Genomic DNA, 14,885 nt, shown 5'->3' with positions numbered 1-14,885 from the left:
TAAACCATCCCTACATGCCTGGGATGAAGCCTACTTGATCATGGTGGATGATTGTTTTGATGTGCTCTTGGATTTGTTTTGCCAGAATTTTTTTGAGTATTTTTGTGTTGATATTCATAAGGGAAATTGGTCTGAAGTTCTCTTTCTTTGTTGAGTCTTTGTGTGGTGTAGGTATAAGCGTAACTGTGGCTTCATAGAAAGAATTGGGTAGTGCTCGTTCTGTTTCTATTTTGTGGAATAGTTTAGAGAGTATTGGTATGAGGTCTTCTATGAAGGTTTGATCGAATTCTGCACTGAACCCATCTGGTCCTGGGCTCTTTTTGGTTTGTAGACTTTTAATAACTGCTTCTATTTCTTTAGGAGTTAATGGGACTTTTTAGATGGTTTATCTGAGTCTGATTTAACTTTGATACCTGGTATCTGTATAGAAAATTGTCCATTTCATCTAGATTTTCCAGTTTTGTTGAATATAGGCTTTTGTAGTAGGATCTGATGATTTTTTTGAATTTTCTCAATTTCTGTTGTTATGTCTCCCTTTTCATTTCTGATTTTGTTAATTTGGCTACACTCTCTGTGTCATCTGGCTAAGAGTTTTTCTATCTTGTTGATTTTCTCAAAGAACCAGCTTCTGGTTTTGTTGATTCTTTGTATAGTTCTTTTTGTTTCTACTTGGTTGATTTCAGACCTGAATTTGATTATTTCCTGCCTTCCACTCCTCTTGGATGTATTTGCTTCTTTTTCTTCTAGAGCTTTTAGGTGTGCTGTCAAGCTGCTAGTGTATCTCTCCTGTTTCTTTTTAGAGGCACTCAGAGCTGTGAATTTTCCTCTTAGCACTGCTTTCATTGTGCCCCATAAGTTTGGGAATGCTGTGCCTTCTTTTTCATTAAATTCTAAAAGGTCTTTAATTTCTTCCTTGACCAAGTTATCACTGAATAGAGCATTGTTCAACTTCCATATATATGTGGGCTTTCTGTGGTTTGGAACAATACATTTCTAATGTTGTGGTTCAGCCTCCATTGTGGTTTTCAGGATTGTTCTTGACTTGTGTACTTCTGTACTATTATTGTCAGTATTCCCATGACATCTAGTGTCCATTTATACATAAGAGGCCTTTCTAGTTTTTACTGATAGAGATGGTTGAGCCCTTGTATTTTGTACTCTAATGACCAATTGTTGGTTTATTTAGAAATAAATATGGCATGAATATGTTATATAATTTCATTTCCAAAATTTCCCAGAAGAATTTTTATACACATCTTTTGTTTTGGATTTTCTCTTTTCACTTAAGAATTGTTTTGCCTAGTTATAAAAAAATTTCTGTCGAAACTTGGGAATATGTAATCCAGAGGCCTCAAGTTCAATCCGTAGGATTAAGAAGAGAGGCAGGCAGGCAGGCAGGCAGACAAGCAGGGAGACAGACAGACAGATAGATGTCTGGAAGAGGAGAGAATATACAAGAATGAGTGACTAAGAGAAAGCAAGTAAGCCTAGCTAGTTAGCAGCTGTGCGAGCTCAGACTGGAATGACAGTGACTTGTTCCACACACTCAGGGAGAACTGACAGCTTTCATAGTAGTCTTTGCATGAATCTTTGTGGAGTTATAATTTATAGTGTAATACCATAAGTGCTTAATCTCTTTTAGGAGACTAATAAGTTGTGTGGCTGCATGTGTGCTGTCCATTTAAAAGCAGCTGAGCTTTTGAAATGTGGCTAAATGTAACCAAGAAACTGAATTTTAAATGTGGATATGTTGTGTGAATTTAGCTACTCCAGTTTATGTTCCTGAAGGTTGTGCTTCCAGCCACCTACCCAGCAGCCCTTTGGATCTTTGAATAAAAGACACACACACACACACACACACACACACACACACACACACACACACACACACACACACACACACACACGTCAGTTAATCTTCCTCCACCAGGCTATTATAGTTTTCCTCTGGTACTCATGACTCAACTCCCTAATTATCTATGATCAATCTTTGCTGCCTTGTTTTTTCTGAGTGGCCCCCATCTTTGCTGCCTAAGCCTAAGACGCTTTTGAGCAGCCCTTCCAGGGGCCGCATTCCTTCTTATCTACATTTTGGATGATCTTCCCTCTGCAGCTCTAAATCTGACCTGTCTTCCTCCCATCACCAGTCAGGGAGGGACATCTCATTTTATCCTTTTGGTTCTAGCCCCTGCAACTCTAAGTGTCCAGCACCATCTCCCTTTGCCCAGTGATTGGCCACTGGCATTTTTATTGATCAATCAAAAACCAGTTGAGGATAAGAACTTCAACTGGACACGGAGATTCAAGAATGGCTCAAAGTACTAGAATCAATCCCCAACATTGATAAATTATAATTTTCATAGAAATTGTTCCATGTGGCCAATAAGTACTCATTTTTTTCATGAAATAAAAAGAAAATAGAAAACATTTAGGTAATATGAAGATAGTATTTGGTAAAATATTAAAAGTATATATAGAGGAAAGGTATAAATAGAGAAAGCGAAAAGGTAAAAATTCTATACTTTGTGATATTATAGTCAACAAGGAATTTGGCAGACTCTGGCTTCATGTTCTACATTAGTTATTGCCTAATGGTTTATATTTGAAATATGCATGTCTGTAGTAGTTGATGTGGGGTGTGTGTCTATATCTCTACCACAATCAATAATTTTTTTTCAGTAGCTTCTAAAGAACTTCACATAAGACCTTGAGTATGCAGTCTGAGCTGTGCTTTGTCTGTGAATACTTTGGGAATCTCCACATGGGCCAAAATACAGACTTGTCTTGACCTTCACCAGTAGAAGTTAGGTCTGGTTCTTTCTCCTAGCCCCGTACTCCAGAAATAAGACTGACTGAAAATATAGTTACAAATACCTTGGTGATATAGCTAGACTCCTCTCTGATTAGATCATAACTTAAAATAACTCATATACTCTACTGTACATTCTGCTATGTAGCTGGTTACCAGTGCCCAAGTACCATAAGTTCATCTCATGACATAATGCCAGGCGAATCTCCTATGCCGGGCTCCCTCCCCAAATTCTTTCTGCCTCCCAGATGTTCCACATCCTATGTCCTGCTTAAGCTGTAGGCCATCAGTTTTTTTATTAACGGTGCCATATCCATATAGAGACAAGATATTTTCTCTACAGTCATTGGGCCATGTTGTTAATAAACTGTGACAAAAACCCTGTACTTCATGATTTTATGTTCTGCCACCTCTCTGAGAAGAAATCCTATAAAAGGAAATAGAGACAGTAAATGATTATGTGATGAATGGAATTTTTTCAAACAGGGGTATCTGAGGACATATGTTATCTTATAGATGAAGACTCATTTATGTATGACAGGTATGACACTCTTATCTAATGTGTGTGTGTCATATATAACTCACATGTCTATCATTCAGTGCCTATTGGGTTGCCTCTTCACCTAATAGTAAAGTGAGACTGGAGTCTGGGTCTGACCCTTCCCACTCTCTGTTTGTTCTACCCTGTACTTCTCTGTGTGTCTCCAGATGCTATCATTGTATAGAAAGCCGACATATTCTTTAAAGCACAGCTGGGTATGTGGCCTGTAAGGTAGATATTAGTTATTTTTCTTAGTTGCCAAATACTACAAAACTCAAGTTTGTTTCTCACACAATACTGAGTTGTTAAATGATAATGACTTGATGTTTGAATATCATTTACATTACAAACCATGTGGTAGACTTGGTATTTCTACATTATCTAAGGAAAGCAGAGTACACATGGTGTTTGGACTTTCAGAAAGAGGAGATGTTTTAGATATTCTAACCAAAGCTCTCTTTCTTCTAGCGTCTTGTCAGAAACCGTATGTTGCCCTTATTGATGGAATCACAATGGGTGGGGTAAGTGGACCTTTTGTTATTTTCATTGTATGAATGAGTTGCATTAAAATAATGATTATTTCATAAAGAGGAGACAGTGAATGTAATATAATACAGTTCATTTCAGTCTCAGAGTTTGGGAGATCTGGGATATAAAATGTGTTGGAGCACTTTACACTCTTTAACCCAAAAAGTATTTTATATGTTGTATGTTCTTAATTATGCTGTATCTACTTTAATCTTTGTAGTTAACAAACTTTTTAAGCAACAAAAAGTTATTTTAGTTTTAAACACGTGTGTGTGTATGTGTGTGTGTGTGTGTGGTGTACGGGGGTAACATATAAGAAAGTATATGGGCATGTATGTGCCATGGTGCATGGGTAGAAGTCAGAGGTCAGCCTTGTTTGTCAGCCTTCACCTCTGCCTTCTATGAGCCAAGCTTCTTGTTTTCTCCTGTGCAAATTTCAGAGATCTGGTTTTTTCCCCGTCTTCTCTTAGGTTGCAAACGTGTGGCTTTCCGCGAGTTTTGGGGAGTCTTACGTATTGTTGTGCCTGCATGTGAAGGCTTTGCTCACTGAGCCCTTCCCTCAGTTCTGCTTGCACTGTTCTGTTTACCTGGGAAACTTTCCCCTCTTTTGGAGTATTGGGCATTGAACTCAGAACCATATACACCCTAAGTAAACGTTCTACCACTGAACTTCATCCCTATCCCTTGTTTTTTGAGACAGGGCTCATGTAGCTCAAGCCAGCCATGAACTTGTCATGTTCCTGTCTCTGCTTCCCAAGTGCTGGCTGGCATTGCAGGTACACACCACCGTCTACTCTAAGCTTACACGTTAGCAGGGCTTCCCGGAGGTGGCTTACTCACTCGTTTCTGCTCTATAACGTCTCACATTCAGGAGGCGCTGGAATGCCATTTCCTTTTTTGAGTCTTGCTCTACACCTTAGGTGTCTTGGTTTCTCAGTTCACTTGCTTTTAACTTCCAAGTGTTGGGATTGCAGGTATGTGCCACCAGACCCAGTTTGGTGGTTCCTTAAAAAAGGAGAGGATGTTCCTGTTAGTTGACAGATGTGCTATTTGATGTTTATGCTATATGAAGACTAAGATATGCTTTGAATAACTTGCTATAAAACTGGAGAAAACACAAAATAATCATAGAACAAGTGACTGTCTGCTGCTGACGTTAACAATTCGAGTCTTTGCTGAAAGAGGGTCAGAATGGAGCTGCAGGGCAGAGAAGGGGCTTCGTGGAAAAGGCAGTAGGTTGAACTGACCCTGGAAAGGTTTTGAGAAGGCCACTTGTATAAACATCTATTTGTGTTTGGAGGAACAAGGGTACCATGATGAGCAGGGGAGGCCAGAGGACAGGGTGTGGGGTGTGGTTCTCTCCTTCCAGCATGTGGATCCTGGCACTGAGGTCAGGTCCTCAGACTTTGGTAGCCAGGGTCTTTACCCACTAAGGTATCTCTCAGCAACTGCTTTTTATGACTCTTTGAAATAATGGCTGAGAACTCCGCATGGTGGCCCATAGGATAGGCATCTATGACTCCAGTCCCAGGGGATCTGACCCCTCTGACTGTCATAGGCATCAAGCACACATGTAGTACACATACATACATGAAGGCAACACACACACACACAAAATCTAACAAAACAAAACAAAACTTTTTTTTTTTTTTTTTAGAAGGCAGTCTATTCCTTAATCCTTGAGGGCAGATTAGTATCTTACCATGTTTGGTTTTACTTTGTCAAGGCAGCAATAACTTGGGAACTTAAAAGCCTTGTTATTGCTGGTAGCACAGGCTTGTAACTCTAGCACCCAGGAGACTGAGGTAGGTGGGGACTGGACTGAACTGGGCTTTTTTTGTATAAAAAGAAAAAAGGAAGGGGGGAGAAAAACAACTTGTGACAGTTATCTGAGATGTCAAGGACTGCCCTGTGATATAAAGAGAATTGGGAGAAACCAGAGAACAAAAGTAGTAGGGATGCCCAAAGCATACAGGAAAATGGGGCCTCCGGAAGGAAACCTATCAGTAGATAGGCAGGCGGGCAGGCAGGCGGGCGGGCGGGCGGGCGGGCAGGCAGATGAAAGAGTGGAAAGGGCCAATAATATTAACAAAGGATGATTAGTGACTCAAATATATTACAGCAGAGCTGACTTCCATTCTGAGCGCAATACGAATTGAGTGTGGGGATGGGGAGGTGGCTCACTGGGTAAAGGTGCTTGCTGTACAAGCATGTGTACCTGAGTTCAAAACCCATGTAAACCCAACAAGGTAGTTTACATCTGTAGTCCTAGTGCTCTGGGTTGGATGAGAAGCTCCAGGAGTTCCAAGGAAGGCCAGGTAACCTGTCATCTGCAATGGCAGACAGCAAAGAGACTGTCTCAAACAAGGTAAAAGATGAAGACCAATGCCTAAGCTTGTCCTCTGACATCCACATGCGGACCATGGCATGCATGAGTCCATGGTTGTGCAATCTCGTCTCCACTCTTTGAATGTTGTTGGGGTTCCATGTATGGCTACACTGTTTAGAACTTTTAAAGGTGTAGGTGTTTTTGTCTGTGTGTATACCTGTGGGTCTAGTGCCTATGGAAGCCAGAAGAGGGCATCAGATTCCCTTTAAGCTGCCAGTCTGTGGGCGGGACAGTGCTGAGTGAGGAGAGGCTGAGAGGCCTGACAGGCAGCTGCAGCAACTCGTACTCCCAGGCTGACCAAGGAGCAAAGAAAACGTCGTCGTATTACCCCAGGCGGTCTTCTCGGTTGAACACATTAGGCCACTGAAGCTCAGCTGTTAGTCACAGCAGCGTTTTCCTAAGATCATTTCAGTGCTAAGATTGTGTTTTGTTGGTCACTTACATGAGATCTCAGAGGACAGTGGCCTTCTTATTTATTTAATTTTACCAACTCAGTCAAAAACTGAGAATAACTTGAGGCAATTAGGACTTTAGAGAGTATGGTTAGCAATTCTTTGTTTTGATTTTGGTCATCAGTGGTTTTTTTTTTTTTTTAATCTCAGTTTAAAGCAGAATGTGACCTGGCACCACATCTCCACGTACAAGCCTTTCTGTGTTTCCTGACCTCAGGAAACTTTGTTCTTCCTTCTTACGCTAGGACGTGCAGGATTATCTACAGTTTCAAAAAGTGGGTTCTAGGAGATGAAACTCAAGCCATTAAAAAATGAAGATGTATCGTAGAACAGTGGAGTGACTAAGGAGTCCAGCGTCTCTGATTGCAGAGTTAACGATAGGTTATGTCACACCTTACAGCACATGGTCTTCCAACCTGTTCAATAAGCCTGCAGTCTCACAGTACCACAAGAAAAAAGAAAACTTTATCTTCCTCTCAGTTTTCATGGTACAAAACCCAACAAAAAATCCTGGAAAATATATTGTCAGAATGAACGAGGGTGAACATGTGAGTCTTCTGGTGAAACTTGATCTACTTCCATTCGTGACATTTCAGCATCTCCTTCCAGGACAGCAGCACCGTATCACGTACAGTAGGCTCACCTGCATCAATGCCTACACCAAGCTTGATCATCCTGTAGATCCTGTTAGCATGTGTCAGGGGATCTTCCTGACTGAAGCCAGAAGGCAGGACTGCTGTACGACAACCTGACCCTTCACAGATGCCATGCTCCTCAGCTTTTGCCTTCTGCCTTAAGGTTTCAATAATGGAGTCAGGGCTTATCTCCAGGTGTTTCTTTGCTGCCATGTAGGCTGTCCTTGAGTTGTCTCTGAGGGCCCCAGCTTTCTTGGTTCTTTCCATATTTGCTGTCCACCTACATGCGCTGTGCTGTGATGATACAGCATGGGGATGTCACCACTCAGTTTGATACTTTCAACCTTTTTTCCAAAGCCTTTCATAATTTTTTTGAGGTTTTCAAACATTGTCCTTTTCTTTTCCTGTTCCTGTTCCTGTTCTTTTCCTGTTCCTTTTTTCCCTCTTCATCTTCTGTAAGTTCCAGTCTCTTTTGTAATTGACACTAAGGCTTGCCCTCAAAATCCTCAGCTGTTGCTCTCAATGCTCTCAATCCTATAGATCACTTCTCAGCCATTCTTTCAGAGATGTTCCATAAGGTCCAAGTTGGGGACCTGCTCCCTGGTCTCAGCTGGGATAAAATGCAATGCTTCAGGTTTTCCTTTGTTCTGGGGCAGACCTTCTTGAGAGGAACCATCGCACCCCCAGGAGATGTGTATTGTAACAACAGCTCTGAAAGCGTCTTCTGATTGTCAGTCTTTATGAATTCTAAGCTTTATTTATTTTTTGAGAACTGCTTATAAAACTTTTTGTACTTCTGTTTATTTTCTGTCAGTTCAGTGAACCCTTCTAAGAATTTCTTGATCAAATTCTTTAAACTTTCAAAATTTTGCTTTGCTGCAATATCTCACAGGAAATATTTAGAAAAAAATTCTTAGAATATAGCACGCCTCTAATAACTTCAGTTTGTTAAGAATTTGAGCAATCCACAGGGTGGCGCCATGAGCGTGATCTCTCCTCCTCCTAAGCACACAGACAGACAGACAGACAGACAGACAGACAGACAGACACACACACACACACACACACTGCTGTAGGAAGTATTTTTTCCCCAGTATGAAAAATGACTCTGATGTTCACTCTGATGTTACCCACCATGAAGAGTAATAGCCTTTTGAAGAGGAAATGGCTAAATTCCTTTGTGTTTCAGATTTCTGAACTTCTATAATTTCATATTTTATTAGGCAATAAAATAAAAATCAGTATTACTGAGAGGTTCTTCATACAGTTGACCACATCATGTAAAAGTACTGTTTTTCTGGTATTCGTGAGAAGAAACATTTAAACCAGCTCAGTCAGTCGGCAGGTTCTCCAGCTCAGGAGCCAGAGAGGACTAAAAAGACAATTAGACAGCACTGTATGTAGCATGACCCCAGCCAGTTCTGAGGCTGAGGCGGGTTTATTTTCCCTAGTCTTCTTTTATACCATTTTCATTACATGCAAGTACTAAGGTCAGTTCTAGGTTAAGGAACAAAGCAAGGCAATAAACAAAGTCCTGTGATCACTGTTTCTAGGGGCTCATCGGGATGACCAAGACACCTGAGCCTACCTCTCTGTCCTAGTTCAAAGTCATATTCTTGCCTGAAGCCTACTTCTTTGTTCTAACCTAAAATCAGATTCCTGTCTGAGCTAACTTCCCTGTCCTGGCCCAATGTCAAATTCCTGCCCCAAAAGCTCTCCACAGGCTTCCATATGTACACATTTTCCCCTTGTCTAGTTTTTGTATTGTTGTTAGACCCCAACTTAGAACTTAGAAGGGTTACTCTATGATCAAAATGGAAAATTTAAAGTTTTTAAGCCTGTGTCAGGAAGGCTTTGTTACCGAGATTATGGCAAATGTTTGCGTCCTGTGTGTTGCTGGTAGTTTAAAACTTTGGTCTGGGTTCTGCTGTGCTAGCAGCCCCCACCTGACATACCTTTTGCTCTGATGCCTTTAGCTTGGGGAGGTGACTGCACTGCCAGCCCTTTCCAAACTTCCCTGAGTCCTTGGATAAAAGACACACACAGAGATTGTTACTTTACAACTTGCCTTCTTGGAACAGTTGCTGGGTGCAGATATCTCCTGCCTGGGAAAGCGTGCCCTTACCAATTTATTATCTCTGTCTCTCTCTTTCTACCTTCCTTAAACTTAGTGCTAGTCTCACCTAGCCCCTGTCAAACATCCCTGGCCACCTACCTGTAGTAGTGGCCACAGTCTCCCCTGAGACCTCACATGGTTGCTGTGTTCCTCTCTTTCCAAAGCATGGCAGAAAAACATCTTTCCTTGTGGTTGCCTTTTCCTCCTGAGACCCAGAAGTTTCACCTATACCTTCCTTCCAGCAACTGCCCCCTGGCTTTATTTTTTTCCAATAACCAATTGGGAAACAAGACCATAGCATCAGAACTGCCCCTTTCACCTGTGTGTGCATGTGAAGGGCAGGTAATGGAGTGCCTAGGTGGCCTTAGGACGCAGACCATCCATAGGGAATTATGACTCTGCTCAGGTCTGTTAGCTGTTGTGATCATTTGCACATGTCCAGGGAGTGGCACTATTAGAGGGTGTGGCCCTGGTGGAGTAGTTGTGCCCTTGTTGGGAATAGGTGTGTCACTGTAGGTGCGGGCTTTGTCCTCGATTCCTGGAAGCCAGTCTTCCACTAGCAGCCTTCGGATGAAGATGTAGAACTCTCAGCTCCTCCTGCCCCATGCCTGCCTGGATGCTGCTATGCTCCCACCTTGATGATAATGGACTGAACCTCTGAACCTGTAAGCCAGCCCCAGTTAAACGTTGTCCTTTATAAGACTTGCCTTGGTCATGGTATCTGTTCACAGCAGTAAACCCTCACTAGGACAGCTGTAATAGCAGCCTTTTTCAGTTTTAAAGGTATTCTGGTTTTGCTACTGTTACTGACAATTGAGAAGATGACATGTTAAGAACCCCTTTCTTATAATAAAGAACTAAAAATTTTCTTAACATCATTTAGTGGAAACTGGAGGCTTAATGGAACTTGAAAAAATGAAATACTTTTATTAACTACATTGAAGTTTTTTTTTTTTTTTTAGAAACTTGAATTCTGCCTCCTTTGCTAATGTTCTTCCCACTCTCTGAATTTTAAGTCTCCAGTGGCCTTTTTTATTTTCCAATCATTTCAAAACTTTAGGAAAAGAACCAAGCCCCTCTTAAGACTATAATTTTAGTCTTGTGGGAACTGGCTCACTTTGATGGCCTCTGCCATATGATGACCCAGCAGGAAGGACCAGATATAGCTCTTCAGTTTTGGACAGTTCACTCTTTGAGACATGGGGTCTTTTTCTTTGTGCATGGTAACTTCTTCGTATATATGTGGAAATATACGCACATATATATTCAACCCAATATAAACCTCTTCTCTTTGCAAGTTGATAACCCTTTGTTAGTTGTTAGAGTAACAGCATTCTGACAAACACAATTTCTCAAAGCAGGGTCAGGCTAGGGACTTTCTATAGATGTCCAATCTCTCTCTCTCTCTCTCTCTCTCTCTCTCTCTCTCTCTCTCTCTCTCTCTCTCACACACACACACACACACACACACACACACCTCAAATGAAGCACTCATTTTAATAACACATTTCAGAAATCATTAAGCTTTGCTAAGTTTTTTCCTCTAGCAATCTTGCCACAGCCACTCAAATATCACTGATTCGCTCCCACCATGCCATGATATGGATCTAAGTGTGGATATACATGCAGAGAGATACACAAAGGGATACTCACTGTCTAGAATTATTAACTCACCTAGAGTGTGGTTTGCCACCACCTGCTATGAGTAACAACAGAAGTGTGCAAGATACATTTTGGATGTTGCAAATATAATCAAAGCAAGAAATAACTCTATATTTTAAAGACTCAATTTGTTCTCTTCATTATATGTACATGTTTATCTATGTGTAATTATGAGCACAGGTGCCTACTGAGGCTCGAGGTAGCATCTTGGACCTAACATGGGTGTCAGGAATTTAGACCTTTGCAAGAATAGCCTATACAGCTAACTATGGTGCTATCACTCTGGTAAATAAGCTACATCTTTGATCAAAGAATCTATGTAAGACTTGCTATTATTTTGAAATAAAACATTTGACAGATATATGTTATATTTATTCTAACTATAGATATTAGTATGTATGGTCTCTTTAAGTAATCTAATTTTGCTTTATGGTGGCCAGCGTCTGTAATCTCAGGACCTGAGTGGCAAATGTAGGAGGATTAGGCATTCAAAGCCCTCCCTCATCTTACATAGCAAGTTTGAAGCCAAGGCATTATAAAAATCTGGGGGAAAAAAATAAAAAACAACAGCAAAAACAAAGGAAAAAAAGGAAGAAAGAAAGAAAGAAACAAACAAGCCTACTTTTACCCAGGTGCATGGGTTCATGCCTTGAATCCTAGTCCTTAGGAAGATATGGCAGAAGAATTGCTGTCACTTCACTGACAATGTAGACTAGTAGTGACTTCTAAACCATTCAAGGAAGTGTGAAAATCTATCTAAAAACCAACAGCTGTTACATTCTGGAAAAGAGTGTGTGTGTGTGTGGGCGGGGGGGGGTAATAACAGCAGGAGCAGGGAAACTCTGATTTCTAAGAAAATAATATGTACAAAGGGCAAGAGGGAGGATGCTGCATGAACTGCAGTGTGCCCACATTTGGAATGTGAAGCAGGTAGGGGTTAAGTTCTGAAGTCATGGCATCCTCTTGCATAAAGACAAGCTGAATAATTTATCCTGCTGTCAGTCTGGAGAGCCACTTAAGTGCTCAGCAGGGGTTTGACTGGAGCATCCTTAGAGAGAGCTCTCTTGTGAAAAGAACAGATTGGAGAGGGGGAGTAGGATTGAAAGAAAAGAGATTATTTAGGAAACTATTTTAGGGATTCTGATGAAATGGTATGAGGTTCCAGGTAATTAATGAAGAACAGGCAATGGAGTAGATTTAAGAGAGTGGGTTAGGAGAGATGTGATGAGACGACATAAGATGTATGTGAGCGTTCACGGAGAAGAGGAGGGAAGAGTGGCATTCAGGTTTCTAGTCAGGGATATGGTGGGGTGAAGGCATTATTCTTTCAGAGGTGGGAGGAGAGTGGGTGTGGAGTGGTAGGGAGGGGAACAGGAGCTAACTGGAATCTGGAGCTTCATTGAGAGATACCCGTGGACTATCCAGTGGAGCTTAGTCAGAATCAAAGTGTCTTACTGAGTATGTGGGTCTGAAGTTTGAGATGCAGGTATAATGTGCATGCTCCTGGTGTGTGCCCTATCTCACAAGTGGCTGGTAAACGGGGGAGATGGTGTTGGGATAATGCAGAAAAATTCATTTGGTTCCTATGCAGGGCTTTGTTGATGCTGGTTTTGCTAGACAAGGGGTAGATAGAGTTGAGATTGTCAGCTAACAGGAAACCTTTAATTCAATAGTACTATGAACAGGAGTTGTTTTGTCCTTTTAAGAAAATTAAAAACAAATGTCTTTTCCAAGGGCATCTTCCTCTACTGACCAATCCCTAGTCCCAGTGACTGGGATGTTTGGTGGAGGCCTTGCAGGCTCATAGCCAGATCCCCCAGTGCTATCTTAGCACCTTGGGTTATGCTTGTGCCCATATTAAAGCAGTGCCCTTTCTGTATTAATTTTATGCACATTAATCACCTACTGTGACTATCTTTATTGGTGTGGAGAAGCCTGATTGGGATTTAAATTGTGACCACCAGGTCATTTATAGTTTGCATCAGCACCATTATTCATTATATTTTCCTGTTGTCTCCATACAGTTTAATAGAGTATGAGAGTTTTTAATGTTTTATTTAGGAATTCATTGTTTTACTGTTGAGAAGCCTTGTAGAGAAAGACTATCAATAGAAAAGATTGTGTGTAGTAATATATGGGATGTGGGGTGTTGTGTATACAGTGCTATGTCCAGGGATGAACTGCTTTTTTTTTTTTTTTTTTTTTTTCCGGAACTGGGGACCGAACCCAGGGCCTTGTGCTTGCTAGGCAAGTGCTCTACCACTGAGCTAAATCCCCAACCCCATGAACTGCTTTTTTAAAATTAACTTTTATTACACTATACTGTTGTATGGATCCAATTTTACTATTAGCAACTAATTGTCACTTTCTTTTTTCCTTTCTTTTCTTTTATTGGATATTTTATTTATTTGCATTTCAAATGTTATCCCCTTTCCCTGTTTTCCCTCCATAAACCTTCTATCTCATCCTCTCCTCCCTTGCTTCTATGAAGTGCTCCCCCAACCACCTACCTACTCCCATCTACCCACCCTGGCATTACCTTACTTTGGGGCATCAAGCCTTCACAGGACCAAGAGTCTCTCCTCCCACTGGTGCCCAACAAGGCTATCCTCTGCTACATATGCCACTGTAGCCATAGGCCACTCCATGTGTACTCTTTGGTTGGTGGTTTAGTCCCTAGGATCTCTGGGGTGGTCTGGTTGGTTGATATTGTTTTTTCTACGGGATTGCAAACCCTTCAGCTCCTTCAATTTTTTTCTCTTATTCTTTCCCTGGTAATCTCATTCATAGTCTAATGGTTGACTGCAAGCATCCACCTCTGTATTTGTCATACTTTATTTATTACATACTGCTGTATCAGGCTCCTGTCGGCATGCACTTCTTGGCATCAACAATATTGTCTGGGTTTGGTGGCTGTATGTATATGGGCTGGATCTCCAGGTGGGGCAGGCTCTGCTCCACATTTTGTCTCCATATTTCCTCCTGTGAGTATTTTGTTCTCCCTTCTAAGAAGGACTAAAGCATCCACACTTTGCTCTTCCTTCTTGAGCTTCATGTGGTCTGTGAATTGTATCTTGGGTATTCCAAGCTATTGGGCTAATATCCAAGTATCAGTGAGTGCATATCGTGTGTGTTATTTTATGATTGGTTTATCTCAGTCAGAATAATGTTTTCTAGTTCTACCCATTTGCCTAAGAATTTCATGAAGTCATTGTTTTTAATAGCCGACTAGTACTCCATTGTATAAATGTACCACATTTTCTGTATCCATTCCTCTGTTGAAGGACATGCGGGTTCTTTCCAGCTTCTGGCTATTTTAAATAAGGCTGCTATGAACACAGTGGAATATGTGTCCTTGTTTTGTGTTGGAGCATCTTTTGGGTATATGCCCAGGAGTGGTATAGCTGGGTCCTAGGTAGTACTATGTCCAATTTTCTGAGGAACCTCCAGACTGATTTCCAGAGTGGTTGTATCAGATTGCAATCCCACCAACAATGGAGGAGTGTTCCTCTTTCTCTACATCTTTGCCAGCATCTGCTATCACCTGAGTTTTTGATCTTAGCCATTCTGACTGGTGTGAGGTGGAATCCCAGGGTTGTTTTGATTTACATTTCCCTGATGACTAAGGATATTGAACATTTCTGTAGGTGCTTCTCAGCCATTCCTCAGTTGAGAATTCTTTGTTTAACTCTGTACCCCATTTTTGAAAAGGATTATTTGATTCTCTGGAGTCTTAACTTATTGAGTTCTTTG

At 41.2% G+C, this 14,885-nt stretch overlaps 1 protein-coding gene across 1 annotated transcript in view; it reads left to right on the top strand.

Moving 5' to 3' along the window:
- The window catches only part of Hibch (3-hydroxyisobutyryl-CoA hydrolase), a 164,638-nt gene that overhangs the window by 16,683 nt on the left and 133,070 nt on the right, over nucleotides 1-14,885 (top strand). Inside the window, exon 6 of the mRNA XM_032899734.1 lies at nucleotides 3,819-3,871. Coding sequence (XP_032755625.1) covers nucleotides 3,819-3,871 — 53 coding nt within the window. The remainder of the gene's footprint in view (nucleotides 1-3,818; nucleotides 3,872-14,885) is intronic.

This window comes from Rattus rattus, chromosome 4 (genome assembly GCF_011064425.1).
Source record: "Rattus rattus isolate New Zealand chromosome 4, Rrattus_CSIRO_v1, whole genome shotgun sequence".
In the NCBI taxonomy this organism is placed as follows: domain Eukaryota; kingdom Metazoa; phylum Chordata; class Mammalia; order Rodentia; family Muridae; genus Rattus; species Rattus rattus.
This window is presented reverse-complemented; position numbering and strand designations above follow the sequence as displayed.